Genomic DNA, 25,497 nt, shown 5'->3' with positions numbered 1-25,497 from the left:
CAGTAAAAATGGATGGTTCATATTATAAAGTGGAAATTCTGCACGATCTTCATATCAAACTTTATAATTTATCAAAGGGCGTAAGCTTTGATCATTGTTGAAGACAGTACCATGACCTTTACATCCTCAACCATTGGACTCTGATTGATAATTGACAATTTGCCTCATTTAATCTTAATGAAAAACATGGTAAGAACAAATCATAGCTGAAAAAGTGACCTTATCAAAAAACCTTAAAAAAAGCTTGACCCCTGAGGATAAAATAACAAGGCATACACTCCTCAACAGGAATCTTAATGTATTATAATATTGTTGAGGTGTCAGGCATATTTACTTTGTAACTTATTTCTTACAAAAAACATTTGGAATTTGATGCAACTGTCATACAAGTGAGAGGTTTAGCTAAATATAAAACCAGGTTCAATACATCATTTTCTACATAATAAAATGCCTGTACCAAGTCAGGAATATGACAGTTGTTATCCATTCATTTGTTTGATGTGTTTTGAGCTTTTGATTTTGCCATTTGATTAGGGACTTTTTGTTTTGAATTTTCCTCTGAGTTCAGTAATTTTGTGATTTAATTTTTACTACAACTAGAGCATTAATGATTTCACTCACATTGTATGACAGAGTTCTACATATAATGAACCGCCATTATCATTTACATTTACCTAGGTGAAAGAAGACATAACATATTAATTCATCTGCAATGTGTCTTATGTTTTACAACTTTACAAGTAGCAAGACAGAAAAAAACTATCTAAACATATTTAACAAAATCTTACCGATAGTCACAATGATCACACTTGAATGGTTTTTCATTGGTGTGACGATATCGAAGGTGGGATTTCAAACTTGATGGTGTTGGACAGGTCATTTCACAACAAGGACACTTGTATTGGTTGACTACAATGATAAAATAGTATAGTATTAAATCCTGTGCATTCATTCCCTTGTACAAATGGTTTTCTCTTTGAAACCTATTTGATAAAGAGTTATTTCCCTTAACATGCTTAAGGGTTATGTTAACAAATTCCCTCGTTAAAAAGCAAAATTCAGCTTGTTCAATACTGACTTCTAGACACTGAACTAGTATATATTTGTTTAGGGACCAGCTGAAGGACGCCTCCGGGTGAAGGAATTTTTCGCTACATTGCAGACCTGTTGGTGACCTTCTGCTGTTGTTTTTTTCTATGGTCAGGTTGTTGTCTCTTTGGCACATTCCCCATTTCCATTCTCAATTTTATAATAGAAAAATCTGTTTTCTAACGACTGACACACTATAGTATAGAACTTTTTAATTTTCACATACTTCAAGGAACTAATTTTACAGGATCTTTTCTGTATGTATGTGCCTGTCCAAAGTCATCAATTCAGTGGTTGTAGTTTGTTGATGTGTTACATTTTTGTTTTTTGTTCATTTTTTGTTCATTAATTAGGCCATTAATTTTCTCGTTTGTATTGATTGACATTTGTCATTTCAGAGTTTTTATAGCTGACTATGTCATATGGGCTTAACTTGTTGTTGAAGACTGTACAGCCAAATAAAGTTGTTAATTTCTGTGTCATTTGGTCTCTTGTGAAGAGTTGACTCATAGGCAATCCTACCACATCTTTTTTTTTTTTATAATTACGATACTTTGACATTAAATCATGGAAAATAATCATCTGCTTATAATTACAAAACAAACTGCTTGGTTTTTGTTTTGATTGAGGACTTCTCCTAGGAATTTCAGTATAAAATCAACACTGATTGTTTTATTTGGTAAAAGTTACATTCTTGCTTCAGGATTCAACGAATGGAAATAGTTTCCTTACAGAATTATTCTCGCATTTCAAACCACTACATTGTGATGTCATGCTTAATAAATAATTAGGATAACACATGTATGAATGGTATCTTAATGTACTGTATTTTTATTTATATCGTATGTTTCCCTGTAAATTTATATGTAGTTTTCAGAGAATAAAGTATCTATCTACTGTAAACCGGGAAATTTTCGCGCCGTCTTTATTTCGCGATTTACTAACACAATCCACATTCGCGCCGTCTTTATTTCGCGATTTACTAACACAATCCACATTCGCGCCATCTTTATTTCGCGATTTACTAACACAATCCACATTCGCGCCGTTTTGAATTCGCGATTTCCCAGTGGCCCATATCAATATATTCATAAATGATTTGAAAAGTGATCAGCTTTACATATATCAAGTGATCAAATCAATCAGACATCTTTAGTTTTCTGTTCATAAATGTTAAAGTAGATTACAAGTTTGCTTGTAAAAACACATACAGAAAAGTAGACCTAATTTAGATTGAATCAAAATAAAATGATCTCAGGATTAATGATAATTAATCAATCTTTTGATCTAATTAATCTGTGTAGTAGATTCAACGAGGTGATACTTCTATTACTGATTGACATGTATCATTAACATAATTGCAATGAGTATTGTTTAAATAACAAAATCCGTTATGATTGCTTTCGTCTTTATGCTGTCTGTTTGCATTAAATTCATAACTTCTAACATTGCTTTTCATTAAGAGATACAGTTATGATTTCAGTTATATATGTGTCGTCTATGAAATCAGTGTTATACAGTAGTCCTATATATATATTCTATTCATATACGTAGATATATGAAGATGTGGTATGAGTGTCAAAGAGGTAACTCTCCATCCAAGTCACAACTTGTAAAAGTAAATGTAATAAAAAGAGTTTCCTTGATATTTTCGCGTTTCTATTCTTACCGCGAAAATAGCGAAAATAAAACTACCGCGAAAATTTCCCTGTTTACAGTATCTATCTATGGATGTTGGACTGTTGTGTATTTCTACAATTTGATCACTCCTTTTAGCCCTCTAAATTGTCTATGATCTTTAATCTGTAATAATTGTAGGATTACCGTGATGTCTGACATGATCTCTGAGTAATCTCTCTGATGAGAATCTTTTATTACAATGGGAACACTGGTAACACTGAGCTGAAAATATAATGTCACATGATTATTACAATGGTAACACTGCGCTGAAAATATAATGTCACATGATTATTACAATGGGAACACTGGGCTGAAAATATAATGTCACATGATTATTACAATGGTAACACTGCGCTGAAAATATAATGTCACATGATTATTACAATGGTAACACTGCGCTGAAAATATAATGTCACATGATTATTACAATGGTAACACTGCGCTGAAAATATAATGTCACATGATTATTACAATGGGAACACTGGGCTGAAAATATAATGTCACATGATTATTACAATGGGAACACTGGGCTGAAAATATAATGTCACATGATTATTACAATGGGAACACTGGGCTGAAAATATAATGTCACATGATTATTACAATGTCATATAACAATGGGAACATTGGTAATGCTGAGATGAAAATATATTTTAACATGATTATTACAATAGGAACACTTGTAAAACTGGGCTGAAAGTATAATGTCACCTGATTATTTCAAAGGGAACACTGGTAAAACTGGGCTAAACAAGAATGTGTCCACAGTACATGGATGCCCCACTCGCACTATCATTTTCTATGTTTATATAGTGGACTGTGAAATTGAAATAAATTCTCTAATTTGGCTTTAAAATTAGAATGATCTTATCAAAGGGAACATGTATACTAAGTTTCAAGTTGATTGAACTTCTACTTTATCAAAAACTACCTTGACCAAAAACTTTAACCTGAAATTTGCACTACCATTTTCTATGTTCAGTTAACCGTAAAATTGGGGTCAAAACGCTAATTTGGCATTAAAATTAGAAAGATCATATCATAGGGCACATGTGTACTAAGTTTCAAGTTGATTGGACTTCAACTTCATCAAAAACTACCTTGACCAAAAACTTTAACCTGAAGCGGGACAGACAAACAAACGAACGAACAAACGGACAGACGAACGGACGCACAGACCAGAAAACATAATGCCCCTCTACTATCGTAGGTGGGGCATAAAAATATGATGTTACCTAATTTTAAAAGTATAAAATGATATAACATTGTGAACACTGGTACATGTAATACTGCCCTGAAAATATAATGTCACATGATTAAGTGCAATATGGTTTTATAATGTATTCATCATTATGACAGTTACACTGAGGTAAACATGTAATGTCACATGATGAAGTACAATATCATATTCTAATGGCAACATTTATAACACTGGAAGAAAAATTTAGCTACTTTTAAGGGAAACCGTGGATTCATTGTTTTTGGTGGGTATCAATTTTCCTAGACTGAGGAAAATTTACATTTTCAAGGATATTTGACTTTTGGGTTGAGCCAATCTGTGCATAAACAACCTATAGAAAATATGTAATTAGTAAGAATATTTGAATATATGTAGTTCACCTGTACCCACAGAAATGGTACTGTGGATTCATTATTACTCGTTGGATACCAATTTTCATGGATTTCATGGGAACAGGCCAAACTCAAAAATAAAAGTTCAATGAATATCAAATTTTCTAGTCTTGGATGCAGACTCTGGCAAAAACCAGAAATTTAATATCCACCAACGATGTAAGCTAAATTCCTTAATTCACAAAATTGGTACCCACGAAAATAAATGAATCCCCAGCATCCAAAGAATAATAATGTATCTACAGTATGTCAGTCCTTTGAAGTTAGGTTTATAGATATTTACCATAACAATGATGTGTTCCAGTAATGATGTCAGACAAACAATCCTTTCTATCCCAATTAGCACCTTATCTCAGTATTATGAAATCATTTCTTTTTATTTAGATCATTTTATTTCTGTTATATAAAAAGCATAATAAAGCTGACATTAAAAGGTCTCTAAACTATGAGTCATACTCATCACTTGGTTTTCTTTATTGTTTTGTTGATATTTCAGGCACATTGTTGGAGGCCCTTTCATGACCTATAGTTGCTAATTTCTTCATCATTTGGTCTCTGGTAGAGTCAGTTCTCTCATTTGCAATCATACCACAATCTAATTATTTTGAAAACAAAATATTTCAAAGAGAAACCATTTATCCCATTACTTGTGAGAGGACCATGCAGGCTTCCCAAATCCAAAAAATCAACTGATTATTTTATTTTCTGGAAAACCATACAGAACTATTTGATAGTCAAATAAAACAAAGATTACGGTACATATACCACTGATCAACCCTTGCAGAAATTTTTGTAGTACACCTGCACTAGCAAAATTTTACTTCAGGACAGCAAAAGATTTTCACCTTATAGTATATTAATTTTATGCTTTAAAATTCTTACATTGATGTGAAAATTGAGTGATTGCATTTTTGTGTTCATAATTAGAAATTAATTTTTTTTTGGTGTTTTCAATTTTCATGAATTTCTGAAAACTTGCATTTTTGTTGATATTCGATTTCGTGGTTTTTCCAATCTTATACAAATACAAGAGGCTGTCAGAGCAACAGCAAACCGGATTTCTTTACATTTATTTGCGTCCTGGCATTTTTCAATATCACATAAACCATAACTGATGAACGGTTAAAGTGAAAATTGTCCATATCACCCATCCCTAGATTTTCCATCATCTAGCATGGAAAACTTCATGGAATTCCATGGAATATTTTTCCATGGAATTCCATGGAGTATTGGAACCTATTTTCCATGGAAATCCATGGAAAATAAAAAGAGAAAAAAAAGGAAATAATATTTCCATCTGAAACATTTTCCATGGAATTCCATGGAAATATTTTCCATGATGTTTTTCCATGGAATACCATGGAAATATTTCCATCATTTCCATTTAAAATGAATTGCTCAAATTAACCTTTTGGCTATATACCCTGTTTAACTGTACCTGTAATAATGAAGGTATAAAATTTAGGTGCCATGCTTTTTTCGGTTTGATAAGGTCTTTTGAGTCTTGCATTGGTCAGTAATAAGCAATAAAACTCAACCATCATTTTAACCTTTAATTCAAATTCATTTGATGTATTATAATAAATACAATAAACAAGCAAAAACTTTCAAAATTGGTAAATGTTTGCACTGCCTTTATAGCAAGAAATTAAGGTTATAAATGTCACTTTTTTCAACACCAGGCTTCTGTAGATCCACCTTGAAGAACAGCATTAACCATTTATTTGGAGTTTCAGTTCTTCCTCATGATACCTAAAAATAATTTAACTGTTATAAATAAAGAGATATTCTTTAAATAATGTCCTTTATAACACAATAATGGCTAACAACTTTAGTCTTTGTCCTAAATATTTTTTTCTTCATAATTATTGTATATAAATGTCTTCATTGGTATTGTCCATATCTTTAGAACTTAGTTTTATCTGCAGTTTGCTGTAAAGATACACTTTCTTTTACTTTTATGGATCTATTTCTCATTGGCAACCAATTTCAACAGATCTTAAATTTTATAACCAAATTACTTCATTAGTGGATTATTTAGTTATTATGATACACTATATACAGTTTGACTTGTCTTAATACCCAATCATAATAATTATAAGTGAAAAATCTACTATAGGTGTTTTCATTATGTTATTATGTTGAACTAAAGGAACTTGCACACATTCAAAATGGTAGAATGTAATTCAGTGTACTTACCACAAGAAATGCTCCTAAATCCAACTGTCAATGCAAGTCATCAGAGAATAAATCTGCACTATTCGATGTCAAGAACTATTTGGAACTATTTAATCTACATCCAATATAAATTTTACATTTTGTTCAGGAGAGAAGACATCTTTGTTTGTTGCCTGCATATCCATTGCCAGTTCAAATTTTCAATGTGTTGGGGGTTGTATGAGGAGTTATCTGATTTCTTTTAAAAGAGTCCCAATTGAATACTGTTATTTACCTATATCTTGAATATTTTATATATATTTTAATAAAAGATTATCCATTTATTGTTTATTTACCATTTTTATGTTTTAAGTAATAATAATTGCACAAAAATGTATAAATCCATGTGCTACCCTCATTTGGCCTCACACTGTATGGTCATACCACTTCCTGTTTTCTACACAAAGACTTATGAAAAACAGATGGCATTTCTTTCACTGGCTCACATGTTTAATTGATGATAAAGAATTAATGTATGTAATTTGTGTGTACATTTTTTCCATGACTTTCCATCTCAAAAATATTCTAAGTTAAGATTCTATAATTTTTCCATGTTAAAAATATTCTAAGTCCAGATTCCATCCTCTTTTCAATCTCAAAAATATTCTAAGTCCACTTTCCATCTTCTTTTCCATCTACAAAGTTTTATTAGTCTACTTTCCATCCCATTTTCCATCCAAAAAGTATTTTTTCCATGGAATTCCATGGAAAGTTTTCCATCTTATCATGGAAAATGATGGAATAAGTAACACATATAAGTTTTCCATCTATGATGGAATATTTTTCCATGAAATTCCATGGAAATCCATGGAAAAAAAACGAAATTTCCATCATTTTCCATCATTTTTTCATGGAAAAAGTTGAACTGCATGGAAAAATCTAGGGATGGGCAAATTTGACCTCCATTTTATCATCAGTAACAACATATTAAACATCCCCAAATCAATAACTGACATTTTTGTCACAAAAATCCGGTTAAAATTTGAGAATGGAAATGAGGAATATGTCAAAGAGAAAACAACCCGACCAAAGAGAGCCTATTTAAATTATGTTATTTGTTGAACATTTGAAATTGTGGTTCACCTCTACCCATGAAACCCATGAAAATTAGTATCCAACGAATAATGATGAATCCACTGTAGTTCTTTTTGGTACTTTGAGATACTCAATTTACCAAGTGAAAAAAAGAAGATTTTTTAATTTTTTTTATTTATAGAAATTCAAGAACATTATAAAGCTTTATTTTCAAACAGTTGATTAAAAAAATTCTCATGCAAGTCTACAGTAGAAACAGTGACAAAATAGGCCAAAATTGAAACAGTGACAAAATAGGTCAAAATTTCGGCTAACGGTAATTAAACTGTTTTAATTCTTATGAGGATAATAAGTTTAGAACCTCTTTTTCAGGAAAAAGTATGTCACTAGACCAACAAGCACCATAGGACTGGTCTCTATTGAGGATAATGAGTTTATTATCTTTTCAGAAAAATGTAAGTCACTAGACCAACAAATACGACAGGACTGGTCTCTTTTTCAGATATTTGTTGACAACGTGACGTCCACTGATGTAAAACATTAAAGACATCAATACTTAATGTTTACAATGAGATTATGATAAATACTCCAAGAACAATTAGAACCAACGTCAATGTACCAAAATCTTTATATTTACACGAACCCTAAGTATCAATGATGCCTTGGATGTAGGACACATCAATACACAGTAAGATGACAAAAAGTATAATACCCTAACATCCTGTCAACACAAAAGTTTAAATTAGAAAATAAACAACAAAGTGTGTACTCCCACCGTTTTACAGGAAGTTGATCCAGATGGTACCTCTTCAAGTCAAATACTACACTGACGTAAACGGTATATAGTTGTATCCAGAAGTCAAGTCAAAATGACAGTATTGTTTGATTCTGATAATTCTATCAAATATGGTAAGTCACACATTATTTTAGATATTTAATATAAAAATACATATACTACACTTTATCAAATTTAACTGCAACCCTTCTAATCAATACTGTGAGTGCCACAGAAAGTTTTCTGGTGCTTGCTGTCTTGAAAAATTTCTCAAATAACTCTCCCTTTGCTCCCAAATAAAATTAAAAAAGCAACCCCCCCCCCCCCCCCCCCCCCCCAAAAAAAAATATAAAAAATAAAAAATTGCATAATCTTAAAAACATGTCATATTCATTATAAGTCTTTCTTTAATTTCTTAAAGTCTGATTGTCAAATAGTGTGAATATTATTGGGTTTTTTTTTAAATAATTGCAATGAAACTTTTTGAACTATATATGACCATACACAAGTTAGTTATCTTCAGTTATACATGTTATCAATCCATAAATACCTTGTGCTGCTATCAGAAAAATAAATGTTTTGTATATACATTTAACATGTTTTCTATGTTTTAAAAAAACAATATGATAGGTGGGTGGAAAATTGAAATTTATATATTTTTATCCTTAAAACTGGTGTGGTTTAATTTTTTGGCTTGATTTTCTATGTTTTTACGTTTTTGTTTCCTTTCTATAATTTAAATGTAAATATTTTGATCAATACATTTAATAAATTAATAAATAAGTAATACCAGAGCTGTTTTTATTTTATCAAATGTAATAATCTTGATTTAACGATTGCCAATATCCTGAAAAAGGACTATCATTTAGTGAACTACAGTAAAAACTTTGTTTCATTGAAAAATTCACAAGAATTGGTATCATGGATGAATTAATTGACAGAGGCAAGTGATATTTATAATTAATAACATAAGCATTATTTAATACAGTTAAAATCAATCTCCTGTTACTTTTCTTTATTAAAATAGGCAGGCCAAATAATGTGCATTGGTCTTCCTCAATAAGCATTAAATAATAAAACTAGATGTATTAAATAGTATGTAACAGTTGGTAAATCATTCATTCAACCAAGAAGTTTATAGCAGTAACAGTGGTGGATCCAGCCATTTTTAAAAGGGGATCCCAACCCAGAATAAAATTGGGGAGGTCAGTCCCCACCCAGAATAAAAAGGGGGGGTGGCAACAGTATGTCCTTTTCAAATGCATTATTTGTCCAAAAAAAAAAGGGTTGTTTCCAGGGATCAACCATCGAGTAAAATTTCTTATAAATCTAATGAAAGTTGAAATCTCTTTGAACTGTAGTGATAGCTAGTACTAGGAAACTAGAAAACTTAACTCCCAAAAGTTTGAAAAGAGGTCAAGGTCATATTTTGTAAAATAATTTTGGTTAATAGATGTCTCAAATTGTTTCACATACCTCTTACAATGAGGGATGTGTGTTCCTAGTTTTGTTTCTTCAGCTTAGCCTAGATCTGAACAGAAATTTAAATTTACTTTTTTTCATGTGACCTTATTTGGTAGGTTTTTACCTAAAATGGACTTTTTCCAAATTATAAATGTAATTGAATGACATAAATACAGTTCCTTGAAGGATACATTAGCTCTATAATTGAAATGATGTTAATGAGATTAACTGACCAGCTTATCCATACAGCTATATATATCAGGTGTTGACAGATAGATAACCAATGTCAGTCACCTTAATGTCAAAGATAGTACAGTGCACTCAAAAAACTTTGGTGTATGGACACATATTTCTCTTAAGGTATAAATACCCACTTCTAAGGCTGAAGTTAAATCTTTCCTGAAAAACTTTTAGAAGACTGGAACTTTTCTAGATAGTGAAATAAAGTTGTGCAAAGAAAGGCCTCTTTACTGAAAGACTTTTGGATGACTTTGGACAAGTCTAAGGTAAAATAAAAACATTAAGGAATATAAGCTGTTGGAAAGAAAGATTCAAATAGAACTGGACATCTTAACTGTACAATGAAATAAATATCTAAATACAGGTATTGTTTTTATAATAATTTGTTAACTAATCACATTTTTATTGATAATCTGGTTAAAGGATCAAATATGTTCTTTTTCAAAATTAAATCAAGTTAACCATATTGACAATGCGAGATTATTTATAAAAGGTAAATAAGTCTCTAATAGGAGATTTCTTAACACTTTCTTTACTGGATTGAACTGGATTGAGCGTCTCTATGACATTATCAAAATTGCACGCGACCGCCACCCGCCCGAATTGATTTCAATTAAAGTGCATGTTTTTTGTTGTCATTTCGGACATTTCGTAAACCGACGTGTTGATGCATTAAAAATTAAAATACATAGCTTATAGACTAAAATACCATTAGATATACTAGTTTTCAGCATTTTATATTTAATCAATTTTTCAAGTACAAAAATGTAATTTGGACTTTAATATTCAGAAACTAGCAGGGGGATGGGGTTTGTTATCTAAATTCTACATTACTATAAAGTGCCAACATAACGTATTCAAACAAAAACATTTCTGCATGATTTCCAAACTTTAAAAACTGACACTATGTACTAAAATTTCATCTTTCGTCAAGATTTAATCAAAAACATCTGATGAATCATAATCAACATTGGTCAGACTATTAAATTTAGGTCACTGACCAGAATAATAACCTTTAACATAACTGACCAACTGGTAATTGATGTCACAACTTTGATGTCAACACTCAAATATTAAAACAAAGAATAAATAACCTTTTACATAACTGACCAACTGGTAATATGATGTCACAAATTTGATGTCAACACTCAAATATCAAAACAAAGAATAAAAATTATGCTCAAATAAGGCAAGATTCAATGTTGTTGTTTTCTTCATTAAAATGATTGCTTGGGATATTTCAACAGGAATGGTGAGAGAAATACAGCAAAGAGTTGAGTTGAAAGCAATCAGTATGGACCTGATGATAAATGTGTCTTGGGCTACTGCCTCTATCTCTATCTTCCTCCTGTATGTGACTATAGTTTTACACTGGTATAGATCTCACACAGTACAACTAAGGATGAGGGACATTAATGGACTATTTGTGTTAGCAGGCCTAGCTTTCTGTCTAGTGAAATATGGACTGGCATTTCAAGGAAGCCTGGTACTTTTACTTGGGATTATGGTGTCATATCTACAGCTGGCACCAGTTATCCTCCAAATCAACAATAAGGCTATACTCATAACAGGTAATTTAAAACACTAGGCCAGTTATAACAATTTTGGTTTTGAAATATATATACAAGTCGGTTTTGAAATATATACAAGTCAGTTTTGAAATATATACAAGTAAAGCCTTGAAAGTTTAAAGTTACAGGTTACAGTTAGCAAAATAAATATGTATTATCAATTTATGTAATATGTTAATAATTCTATAAAAAAATTCACAAAGTTGGTTGAATTTTTTTAAATACAGAATATCATAATGTCTATGATATCATCTGTTTATTCTTTAGGTAAGGTTATTTATTGTAAGGCACTTTTTTCTTCGTTTCAAACTAAGGGATTTAAGATCTTATATTTTTGGAAGTTGCTAGTTGACCACTTTGTCTTATTTGTCATCTGTCTCAATGGTGTTGACTAAACATCTCTTGTTTTAGTAAAAAACATTCTATTTAACAAAAACTTCATTGACTTAGTTTCTTTAAAAAAAATCCATCAATATGAATAATACATGGTATAACTGAAATAAGTAAATTTATCAAAGGCTTTTTTCTGTTGATTTTTCATTAGCTAAGTCAGGTAAGTGTTAAAATTTAAAAAAAAAAGATATGGACTATGAACTATATAAATTTTAAAAGTTTTATACAAACTAAATTGTGTAGGAGCCCAGGGCAAGAAATTAGTTCCCCCCCCCTTTTTTCCCATTCAGCAAAATTATTACTTGTAAATAAACAAAAGAAAATGAAGGAAACAAACTAAATTCTAGAGTATTTTAAGACTATAGATATGACTGTGTGTGTGTTTTTTCACTTTTTTTGCTAAAAAAGCACTTTAAGAGGTCACTTTGAAACTTTTGGAAAAATAAGTATTATTGAAAATAAAATATGAGAATGAAAATGAGTCTTTGGATACTGACTTCTAGACTATCAAAACTATAGACATTTTCAGAAGTTTGAATCCCCTCCCCATACTATTCAGTCAACTTGTAAGCTAGCTATATAGAATAATATAAACAAAAAAAATTCTCACAAAATTCTATAAATTTGTAATTTGTAAAGCTTAGTCTTTTTACAAAATATCATGAAAAGGTATTCAAGATATGTAACTATAAAGATGCCAAAAAGACAAAATAAATGTATCAACATCGTTGATAAACAATCTTAACGAAACAAATTTATCATGGGTATATAGCCTTAGAGGACATTTGTAAATAAGATTAATTAAAAAACTAAAACCACAGAATTAAAAGGATTTACTTTGAACTATAAGTGGATAAACGATAAGAAATCTTTACCACAATTGTACCACTGTCAAATGACTGTTTAACAAGTAAATAAGGAAGTTTCTAACAAGATTCAAAATCTTAACTGAATACTTCACTATTAGTCTAATCCTTCATAAACAATATAACAGATGACGTAGATAAGCAGTTGACACACGTCACACGATCAATAATTTCCTAGAATGAGCCAAATAATCGAAGTTTTGTTAATTCATCCCATTGCTGCAACCAAGTGGTGAATTAATCTCTTTTACTTCAACTTAAATTAGGACACACATGCTACAAAGTTTGAAACTATTATTATTTATGTATTATTAGGAAAAGTTTAAGACAAACAAACGATTGACACCCAACCCAAAAAAACATCAGTAGAGTTCATCCTCTTTTTAAGATCATAACGCATACAAGTAAAAGTTAGAAAAGGATTGAGAGAGAAGTTAAGCAGAGGCGATTTAGGCAGTGAGGGCAGGGGGCCAGCCCCCCCTTTTGTGGGAAAAATTTGGTTGATTATACAGGGAATGATTGAAGCATGACTGGAACGGGCCCCTCTAATGCAGACAGTTGGCTCCAGTAGTTAATTGGTCTAAGTAGAGACATAAATAGTTCATATGAATGTAAACCCTATTTAGGTTGTGAGACTAATAATAATAGTTTATTTCAATGTGTCAAAGCATCAGAGTAGAAATTTGCAGCAACAAGAAAACTATTAATATCATCTGTTGTCACCTCGGTAGCTGTATATATAGCAAGAAGTCACACATAAATAACATGCAACAAATGTGTGAAATACTTAAGGCAAGACATAACATTTGTACTTTTCAAAGATATTTTATTGAAATTATATAATAAAAACACCTGGGAAGTGACTAAATAAACTCCTTAAAATGAATTAGAAATGGTAGGGTTAAAATCTCTGCAACCCAACCTGTTCCTTGTGCTCTAGTTTTCTATTGAGAAGTCTAATTGGGTTTATGAAGTTCAAATCCAACAATGTATGTAATTTTTTTACCATTTTCAACAAAACTGGAAACTGTTAATTCTCAAAATTTTCAGAGGTTTTTATTAATGCAAATTATGCATCTTCTTCAGTATTGCAGTAATAAGAAATTGCATTCTGAGATATGATACATATCTGTATGAAGTGTTTCCTAAAATTGCAATAAATAAACCAGCAATTTTGTTTATTCTTCAAAAATGCAACAAAAAATGCATGCAATAATTCTGAATTAACTGTATTGAAAAAAAAAAAATGTTTTATTATCATGATAATCAAAGACTACAACTTCTTAAGATGTTACACTTATATATAAATGTATCTTGGACATATAAGCAAATTCAATTTTAAAATTGTCAATTTTTCAACAATTGGTGTTTTATTCATTTCTGCAAATATTTATATTTGACCAAATTAAAAGAAAAGAAATTAATCTATAACAGAATTTACATTAACTGTAGTTGGACCAATTTATATGATTTCTGACCCTTATAACTTCATGACTTAATAAAATTGAATAAAATTGAGAATGTTTACCATTATACAATTCCTGTTTAATTTACTATTAATCAAAATTGACTTTTGGGTCAAGAGTTTGTCTAGTACAATATAAGACAGATCATCTTACTTAGATCTATTGAGAAATAGCATCAATTTTGGAAAAGATATAGGTTTACTGTCAGAGTAGGATATCATTGAAAAAAAAATCATTTTACTAAAGCTCTAGGGATAGAAAAGACATCCTCACCCCACCCCCTTTTTTCCCAAATACAAGTATAAAATTTAAGTACATGAAATGATTAGGATTAGATCTGTGCTGAGGTAAAGCACTGGAATGACATTTATAATCTCTCAGATAACTGACATAACTAGTGTGTGTAAACAACTGAACTTTTACATACAAATTTCTCTCAGACTCAAAAATATGCTGACAGTCTACTTGGGTTTTTTTTTGGCTACTATAACATACTGAAAAAGTAGAATGTATAACATCTCCATATATTCAAAGTAGAGGTAACTCATATATATTTTTCAAACAATTTCAATTTTCCACTTCCATTTTTTATTTTTTTTTATTGATTGATTTTGTCTTATCATAGTCTTTGCAGATATTATTCATATATTGATGACGATAACTAGACATAAGAAGATGTGGTATAATTGCCAATGAGACAACTCTCCATCTAAGTCATAATTTGTAAAAGTAAACCAATATAGTTCAAAGTATGGTCTTCAACACAGAGCCTTTTTGCACCTGCTAATGCCTATGTAACATCAGTCAGATTTTAATTATCTAGTTGTACTAAATATCAATGGGTTTCCAATCACCTGACTTTGTAACAAGAGAAGAACCTCACTTTTACCATTATCTATAATCGACAACAAAAAGAATTTGATATCCAGATATACTTAACTAATGAAATGATTAATTCGTTAATGTTTTCATCACAACTTTTGAATTAGATTTTCTAAAATATCAGTATAACACTTACCGCTGACCTGTACCTGTTTCTTAACTATAATGGTTTGAAATTAGTAAATCTGTATGACAAAGCAATGATAGACTTAAAAGTAACTGATATTTGGGGAAAAAGAGTAGCAAGAAAACATATATCAAAAGTATTCTTTACAAATAACATTAAAAGAATGATTTTTTTATTACATTAAACTCATTTGTTGCAGGTTGTGATCGTGGTATTGGCAAAGCTTTAGCCAAATATTTAGATAAGGCAGGATTCAAAGTTTATGCTGGCTGTTTGGAAAATGAAGGGCACGGAAAACAAGATCTAATAAATTCTTGTTCATCAAGACTTCAAACAATCCAACTTGATGTAAGCGATGAAAGTCAGATAAAAACAGCTGCAGCTTTAGTACAGAAAGAACTTGAAATGTCAGGTAAATAGAAGTGCAAAAGATTTTACAGAATGACCTTAAATGTTAGGTTAATACATGTCCAAAGGTTGAAAGGTTTGTATAGAATGACTTTGAAATGTAAGGTAAATACATGTCCTTACGTTTGTACAGAATGACCTTGAAATGTCGGTAAATACATGTCCTAAGATTTGTACAGAATGACTGAAATGTCCGGTAAATACATATCCTTAGGTTTGTACAGAGTGACCTTGAAATGTCAGGCAAATACATGTCCTTAGGTTTGTACAGAAAGACCATGAAATGTCAATTGAATACATGTCCTTTGGTATGTTCAGAATGACCTTGAAATGTCAGGTAAATACATGTCCTTAGGTTTGTACAGATAAACCTTGGATGTCAGGTACATACATGTCCTAAGGTTTTTACAGAATGACCTTGAAATGTCAGGTAAATACATGTCCTAATGTTTGTACATAATGACCTTGAAGTGTAAATTAAATACATGTCCTTATATTTGTACAGAATGACCTTGAAATGTCAGGTAAAAACATGTCCTTGAGATTTACACAGAACAACCTTGAAATGTAAGGTCAATACAATCAAATTCATTGTAAAATTAAACAATCAAAGCCATTCTTGTTTCATTAAAATAATATTCTCTTGCAGTTAAAAAGAAAATTAACTGATGTATATTTCAATTGTCAGTAAAAACATACATCATTTCTAGTTTTTTTCCAATACAAAAATAAACTATTGATTCTTTAAACATGTTATAATATATCAAAGCAATAACTTGATACTGAATTGATAATATCAAGAAAGAAATTCAGAAATATATCAGAATCTTTTTGTTTGTTTGTGAGGGTAATATTTATCCATCTTTATGTTTTTTGTGCAGTTCTTACGGACCAGTTTTGCTTTTTCAACTGTAGACTTTTTATTGTTCCACGCTTTTTTAATCAAGAATCATAATTAACTAATAATTTGAAGCGTTTATGAAACATTGACTTTTTTTTATGTGTAAGCATACATGTAGTCAAGTTTTTTGTAAATGTGGTAAATAAGTGATTAATATCTTATTTCATATTTAAGAAGGCCTAAAAAAGAAATTTCCTGTTATATATTTATCATACCACTTATATTATATCAAATTTTACATAAAAATCATTTTCAGGTGATTGATTTTTTAATACATTTACATCAATATAAGGTTTCCTGCATAATCTAAATCTAGGTTAAATTGTTGTCATGAGTTTACTCGTTTATCTGCTAAATAAATGTAAATATTTATATCCTTTTACTTCTGTTTAACATTAAAAACAAACTTAATCTTGAACTTGTGATAAATTTAAATAACATTGAAAGTTACAAAGTCAAAGTATTTATACTATTATCAAATTGTAAACTGTATAAAGGTTTCTAAACTTCTTTATCTTGATGAACTTTAAGGTCGTAACCTATTTGTACTGTTTAAAGTATGTTCAATTCTAATTTAAAAATGTCTATACTTTGGTTCCAGAAGTTCTCACAAAAAAACTTATATATTATAAAAGGCGCTGCATGGAGGATGAATATATATAAAAAAAAAAAAAACCTCATAAAATAACTTATTTAAGAGTTCTTCATGCTAACCTTTGCTAGAGGTATTCACTGGTGAACAAAATGGCTAAAAATGTTATTGCTGTTCTTCATTTTATCATTTGATAGAAATTAGAAGTATTTACTAATGAGCTAAATGATTCGCAATATACAGCAAAGCCAAGACAGCTACCAGTGTCAACATATATATAATTAGATGTAGTTGTCTCAATAAATATTCTTCATGAGATCTATACAAAGTTGTGCAATATGAATTCTTCACCTACATTTTTTTTTAATTATTCTAACAGTTATATATAATTATGTGGTATAATTATCAATGCTGGAGTGGTATTTGTTCATTTTGACAATATGAAGTTAAGGGGTTCACATGTTATTTACATGCTGGTATTTGTTTATTTTAACAGGTATGAAGTTATGGAGTGTAATTAACAATGATGGTATTTGTTTATTTTAACAGGTATGAAATTATGGGGTGTAATAAACAATGCTGGAATTTGTTTTATTGGTAATGTTGAGATGATGGTAACAGAAGATATTCATAAAATATTAGCTGTGAATTACCTGGGCCCAGTGACTGTGTGTAAACACTTCCTACCTCTACTGAGAGAAAGTCAAGGCAGAATTGTTAATGTAGCAAGCAATTGTGGTAAGCACTGATTGGTGAAGAAACACCAAAAAAAGAAATTATTTAAATTCCTGGCAATTTTCAATTTTTTTCACCAATAGTTTTCACAAATGATGACAATAAATGAAGATAAAATGTGATGTCAGCCCAAATTTTTAAAATTTGGTCAGAATCAAGGATTTTTTTTATTCCATGAAATTGGCTTTTTGACTGATGATACAAACTACAATTTGGTGAATGCTATATCTGATGTTAACAATTGCAGTTTAATCTTAGTAATACATGCAATATCACAGTTATTTAATCTTTGATACAAGAAAGTGACTTAACTTCATTTATAACTTTAAGAAATTGTTAAAAACAAGAATGTGTCCCCAGTACACGGATGCCCCATCCGCACTATCATTTTCTATGTTCAGTGGACCGTGAAAATGGGGTTAAATCTCTAATTTGGAATTAAAATTAGAAAGATCATATCATACAGAACATATATACTAAGTTTCAAGTTGATTGGACTTCAACTTCATCAAAAACTACCTCGACCAAAAACTTTAACCTGACATGGGACAGACGGACGAACGGACGAACGGACGAACGAACGAACAGACGGACGGACGGACGGACGCACAGACCAGAAAACATAATGCCCATAAATGGGGCATAAAAATCTATAAGTGTTTGTTTGATTTGCTATTAAAATATTTCATTGCATATTTTTGCCAACAAGAAATAGAAAACTGTCAATGTTTTACTTTTAGGCCTTGCACCTGTACCACTGATGGGAGCCTACTGTGCCTCTAAGTCCGCGCTAGCTACAATGTCAGAAGTATGGAGATATGAATTCAAAATGTGGAAGATAAAAGTCTGTACAATCATCCCTAGTGGGTACAAAACAGGTAAAGCATTGTATTTCTTATGACATAAAATCTTGCAATCTGATTGGTTAATTATCAACCCAAGTTAACCATTATTATATCAAATTATCTTTAATTTTATAGAGATTTGTGATAATGTCTAATAGAAGGAAATTTTCCATGATATGGACTTTTTCTGGAAATTTAGTTCTTAAAAAACATACAAACATTTAAGGGACAACATCAAAAGTTCAATGTAGGATAAAAAACTTAATTCACATAGTTTTTTCACTGACCCCCACCCCCTCTTAACTTAATTTGGTAAAAATTGATTTACCTATATGGATATAGGTAAAATCAATTTTGGATTAACAAAACTTGCAGCAATGTTGACCCCCTCCCACCCCCTAACTATTAAATTTCAGTTTTTTATCCTACATCCATCTTTTGATGTCGTCCATAACATGTCATGTTTAATAAGTAAGTGGTGTTTTTAAAATCTTTATTTTTAAATAAATATAAGGAAATGTTGTATGCTTGCCAATGAGATAACTATCCACCAGAGTTTAAATAAAATCAAAACAAGATGTATGGATCTCTGCAATTTATAAACAGAGCAATTGGTCAAGTTTAGTTCTTCAAAGTAAACACATGCCAATTTGCATAGAAGCGAGACTGTTTGTCAACTATTATAATTGGGTTGAGACCAATAAGGGATACTTAACTAGATAACTATGGAAACAGAAGATTGAATGGAATTTGAAAAAGGACAGTCATTTATGATTCTCCAGTGACATTTCAATAAACAACTAAATCAATATTATTGCAGTTATATAGAAAATTCACTGAATATAAATTAAAACTGCAAACAGACAAGGTACGTTTGTGATCTACACAATCTTATCCAGCAAATGGATGGTGGAATTCTGCCCTTTTTCTTCATAAACATTTTTTTGAAATTTTTAGGTATTATGGCTTATGACAAGGCTGCAGTGGCAGAAAGGTGGTGGAAAGGGGCAAGTAAATCTGTCAAAGAAAATTACGGCAAAGACTGTTTTTACATTAAACATAAGATTAAAGGTATGTCCAATTCTTTTCCCATTATAAAGACTGTTTTTACATTAAACATTAGCTTAAAGGTATGTCCAATTCTTTTCCCATTATAAAGACTGTTTTACATTAAACATAAGCTTAAAGGTATGTCCAATTCTTTTCCCATTATCTCTTCAGATTTTTTTTTTAAATACACTTTTATTTCTTATTCCAAATCTGTGTATGAATGATGAAAAATTCTGATATTTTTTCTTTAAATAAAATATATAGTTTCTGTCAATCAATTGTGCTGACCTTTTCTAAGCAATACAAAATCTCAACTTGTTATTGTAAACATATAAACAATATTTGTTGGTCATGATGACTTTGTACATTAATTGTTGTAGATATTGACAGAGAACTAAGAAGATTTTTATGTCAAAGAAGTAAAAGCTTGCAATCACATTGTAACTTAAATTTTGTATTCCTTCAATTAATCAGTGTCACAATATCACTAAAAGAAATTAATTAAACGTTGCAGAACTAGAAACCGTAATTAGATTTATACAATACAGAAAGGGAAAGTTTTAATAAAAACACATTAGTCATATTTCTTGCTTTCTCTTTTCAGATCCAGAAGCTTATCTGAACCCAGACTTCACTGAAATTTTAGACAACATAAAATTAGCACTGTTGTCAGTCAGTCCAAAGTCTCATTATTACAGTGGATTACTTTCAAGGGCATTGCCATTCCTCTACCTGCATCTACCATCCTGTATTGGAGACAGAGTCATGTCAATAATGGCCAACTGGTTTGACTTTGTACCGAAAGCTTTATTGCCACAGCCGAAATCATGTCACTGATTTACAGTTGTTTAACAAATGACAATTAAACATCAACAGTTCTGTTAAATCAAAACATTGATTGATTGATTGAAGGCTGTTTTATCAAAATATTGTAACCTCAGGACAAGACTAATTGGTGCATAATTAATTTATTACAAAGACATAGCTGTGATTATTGGATAGTGACATTGTCAATAGCTGCACACATGATACATGTATATGGATTTGATGAACAGCTAAAACAGTTTTGTTTTAATTTTCTATATATTGTAAGACTGAATTTGTTACCATTAAACATTTTCAAATCATTTAAATTCAAATAATAATTGATTTGTTTAAAATCAGAATTCTCTCATAATATCAAACAGATACTTAACTGTTAACTATAGCAATTACAGATAGTGACAAAGGGAGGTAATCAAATTAAAATTCAAAGGAGTAAAAAAAAATAAGAAACACAAGCAAGAACCTTACTTGTTAAAATAAATCATTCCTTAAAGTCCTATTTTTTATTTTTTAAGAAAAATAGAAAATTTTGAGATACATTTTGTTGTAGGATTCAATTTCTAGTTTATAGATTCTAAATCAAATAAACATTGAGTTTTTGTCTACAAACTGATGAACTGAATTATAAACATAACATATATCAGTGCCTTTACACAACATTCATTCTGAGATGAATATTGTTTATCTTATTTTTTGTTTGTGTGTTTCATAATGTAGCTTATTTAATTTCAAACACTCTATTTTTAAATAACACCTCACATGCTATTTTTGTCTTTTCAAGAAACCTAAATCAAATATGCCATTGCAAATGTTCTTTTATTGTATGTTTATCATATTATTATGGTGGAATCTGTCATTTCAAAAGGTCATAAGTAAGAATGGGTACATGGATGGAGGGTTGTCTCATTGGCACTCACACCACATCTTCCTATATCTACAAAAGGACAACACTTCTGGATGGCCACTTTACCCTCAATACATATATTGAGACATTTTGTAAGACTTGCACATACAATACACTGAAAAAGTGTTAAGCTTTTATAGTCAAAATCTTTACAAAGAGTTGGTTTGAATTGAATGGGTGATTTATGTAAAATGCAAACCGTTGTCTTGAGTTTGTGCTAGTCATAATTAGACATACCGGTAATTTATTTATTAGTCGTTTTTTTATTTTGTTAAATATATAATTTATATTATTTGTTGTTATAGTATGTTGAATGTTAAAAATAAAATGTTAAAACAATTTGATTGTTTATAGAGAAATAACCTTCAGAATGGAACTCCAAACTCTTTGTCTGAACTTGAATACACAGAAAACTTCACTACAACAAAAAGTTTGAAACCCTGACATCTTGAATGAGAAAAATTTTGAAATAAAGTCACCTAGGGGAGATAACAAGAATGTGTCTTACACAGATCCCCCACTAGCACTATCATTTTTTATGTTCAGAGGACTGTGAAATTGGGATAAAAGCTCACAATAAAATCAGAAAGATCATATCATAGGGAACTATGTTTCAAGTTGATTGGACTTCAACTTCATCAAAAACTACCTTGACCAAAATCTTTGACCTTAAGTGAAACAGACAGCTGTAGAACAGACAAACCAAAGAACGCACAAACCGAAAAACATAATGCCCTTAGGTGGGGTTTAAAAAAACCTAGCCACTAGTCAAATAAATAAAACCACAACCATATTTATCTCCCTTTCAGTAAATGTTTGCACATTAAATACACATACACTTACATTCAACCCCTGCCTGTCTTTTAACATGATCTACAAACTTGGTCCTTGATGAGAACAGTCCTCCACAGGTTGGACAAGCTATCACCTTCTCCTGTGTATGACTACGTAGATGTTCACGTAATTTATACTTATTTTTAGCAACAGTCTCACACCCTACAATGATAAAAAAACAAGTCAACCAGTTAAAATGCCTCTGATATTTCTAATATTGAGACTGAGAAAGATCTTTTATATAAGTTATCAAATTTTCAGGGTTTCTGTTTGAAGTTTCAGATTTTGAAAATAATAAACAGCTGCTCCATGAGCGCATGATACGCCTGTTGTCTTGTGTGTAAGTTTTATGCAATATTCATAATTAGTTTCTGAGATACAGCGTGACATGTGAAAATTCATCTTTTTTTACAAAAAACTCAATTACTCTAAAGTAAAATTTTGAATCATCACCAAAAAGTATACAGATCTTTAAATTAACATAACTAAGAAGAGTGTAAAGTTTAAAGCAATAAACATAAATTGTTTTTGAGATACAGCGTGACATGTGACCTCCGCCTACCCCATCCCCCCTTTTTTTTTATACAAAAAACACAATATCTCAATAATAAAATTTTGAATCAAAACCAAAAAGTATACAGATCTTTAGAATAATGTAACAAAGAAGTGTGTAAAGTTTTAAACAATAATCATTAATTGTTTTTGAGATACGGCGTGACATGTAAAATCCCCTCCCCCTTTTTTACAAAATGCTCAATAACTCAAAAATAAAATTTTGAATCATCACCAAAAAGTATACAAATCTTTAGATTAATATAACTAAAAAAAAATTTTAAGCAATACTCATAAATCATTTTTGAGATAAGGTGCGACATGTGAAAAAAAACACCCCTGTTTTAGTTACAAAGTCCTGTAACTCAAAAAGTTTTTATCTTATTTTCACCAAAAAGTATACAGATCATTTGATTATCATAAGAAACAACTATATTGAGTTTCATGAAACTGGATAAGTCGTTCTCAAGTTACAGTGCCACATGTTTACACCGGACAGACAGAGGCACAGACGGAAGCCGGACATTTGTATACAATAATACGTCCGTCAAAATTTTGACAGGCATGTATAATAATCAAAGAGCAGATTGCTCTGAGGGATACGATTGCCATTGTTTTCATTGATACATGTATTATTATTTTTTTCAAAAATAATTCAACTGTACATGTCCATGCAAAATACTCGAAAAATGTAATTTACGTAATCTGAATAGTTATTCAACTTTAAAAATAGCCAATCCTCGATACAAGTGTATGAACAATGTACTTATTGTCTTTTATTTTTGTAATATTAATTTCAAGTTGACTTTCCACAGCATGCACTGAGAGTGAGAGAAGGTATTTCACTTCGTACCTTATCACCTATTTTTCTACATGAATTCTAGGTGGAACCCCTATTCCTAATAACTCTTTAAATATTTAATTTCCTTTGGGTCAGTGGGCATGAATCCTTTCCGTACACATTCCTCTATTAAAAGTGCGATCTGTTTTAATATAATACAACGTCTATAGACAGAACAAGTTAATTTTTCTCAAAGTATCGTTGTTTGACGAAAGTTACTTACGGAAGGGAGACAACTCGAAGCGATAATATGGAAGACTCCATTTTGGCTGAAGGGGTGTTTTAGTTACAACTTAACGTTGTGGACTACATTTATTTTAATTTAAATGATGCATATGATTTAAAATTATGCAACAACAATAACCCTCAATAGCAGACAGACATAGAAAGGATCTCGTGAGTTTCAAATTAATCAATGGAGTGGGGAATCCAGAGCAACCGTTCAATCTGATACCTCCTCAAGTCAAGAAAACTATACGCATACACACAATTACATAAACAAACCCTAGACTTGTGATTTGTAGCAAGGACGTATATTAAATGTTAATTAAACGACCTCCATTTCTTTATGGAAGTACAATATCAAATATCAGTTTCATAACGGTGACATATATGACAAACCAACTTCAGTTCTTATATGACAGAAATAGATTTATCGATCGGAATTCAGAAAACTCTTGCATGTTATCACAAGAGTGCACACGCTGAAATGTCTCGCCTTCTATACTAATCATTGATATTATGTTGATAGTCCTAAGTATAAAGCTTAGTTTTATTACAACTGTCTCATAAACTTAACATTAACCAAGATAACTAAACAAAGACCAATGAACCTTGAAAATGAGGTCAAGGTCAGATGAACCATGCCAGGCAGACATGTACAGCTAACAATGCTTCTATACAACATATATAGTTGACCCATTACTTATAGTTTAAGAAAAATAGACCAAAACACAAAAACTTAACACTGTGCAATGAACCGTGAAAATGAGGTCACCGTCAAATAAAACCTGCGCGACTGACATAAAGATCATAAAATATTTCCATACATTAAATATAGTTGACCTATGGCATACAGTATTAGATAAAAAGACCAAAACTCAAAAACTTAACTTTGACCACTGAACCATGAAAATGAGGTCAAGGTCAGATGACATCTGCCCGCTAGACATGAACACCTTACCATCATTCCATACAACAAATATAGTAGACCTTTTGCATATAGTATGAGAAAAACAGACCAAAACACAAAAATTTAACTATAACAACTGAACCATGAAAATGAGGTCAAGGTCAGATGACACCTGCCAGTTGGACATGTACACCTTACAGTCCTTCCATACACCGAATATACTATCCCTATTGCTTATAGTATCTGAGATATGGACTTGAACACCAAAACTTAACCTTGATCACTTATCCATGAAATGAGGTCGAGGTCAAGTGAAAACTGTCTGACAGACATGAGGAACTTGCCAGGTACGCACATACCAAATATAGTTATCTTATTACTTATAATAAGAGAGGATTCAACATTACAAAAATTCTGAACTTTTTTTTCAAGTGGTCACTG

General features: G+C 30.7%; 2 protein-coding genes across 5 annotated transcripts in view; one reads left to right on the top strand and one right to left on the bottom strand.

The window, feature by feature from the left end:
• The window catches only part of LOC139524578 (histone H4 transcription factor-like), a 61,457-nt gene that overhangs the window by 8,980 nt on the left and 26,980 nt on the right, over positions 1-25,497 (bottom strand). For both annotated transcript variants that reach the window (XM_071319437.1, XM_071319436.1), the window contains exons 5-7: positions 22,541-22,693; positions 2,914-2,991; positions 789-909 (exon numbers count right to left, since the gene is read on the bottom strand). In XM_071319437.1, coding sequence (XP_071175538.1) covers positions 789-909; positions 2,914-2,991; positions 22,541-22,693 — 352 coding nt within the window. The remainder of the gene's footprint in view (positions 1-788; positions 910-2,913; positions 2,992-22,540; positions 22,694-25,497) is intronic.
• LOC139524580 (estradiol 17-beta-dehydrogenase 2-like) lies at positions 8,026-22,036 on the top strand. Of its 3 annotated transcripts, none has more exons than XM_071319438.1 (7): positions 8,026-8,562; positions 11,380-11,703; positions 15,637-15,849; positions 17,888-18,076; positions 18,814-18,951; positions 19,876-19,989; positions 20,573-22,036. In XM_071319438.1, exons 1-7 carry the CDS (start codon positions 8,523-8,525, stop codon positions 20,803-20,805), a joined length of 1,251 nt encoding a protein of 416 aa, XP_071175539.1. In that variant the 5' UTR covers positions 8,026-8,522; the 3' UTR covers positions 20,806-22,036. The 3 variants fall into 3 exon arrangements, with proteins under 3 accessions (XP_071175539.1, XP_071175540.1, XP_071175541.1); XM_071319439.1 differs by lacking the exon at positions 8,026-8,562 and adding an exon at positions 9,034-9,371; XM_071319440.1 differs by lacking the exon at positions 8,026-8,562 and adding an exon at positions 10,260-10,398.

This window comes from Mytilus edulis, chromosome 5 (genome assembly GCF_963676685.1).
Source record: "Mytilus edulis chromosome 5, xbMytEdul2.2, whole genome shotgun sequence".
Classification (NCBI taxonomy): Eukaryota; Metazoa; Mollusca; class Bivalvia; order Mytilida; family Mytilidae; genus Mytilus; species Mytilus edulis.
This window is presented reverse-complemented; position numbering and strand designations above follow the sequence as displayed.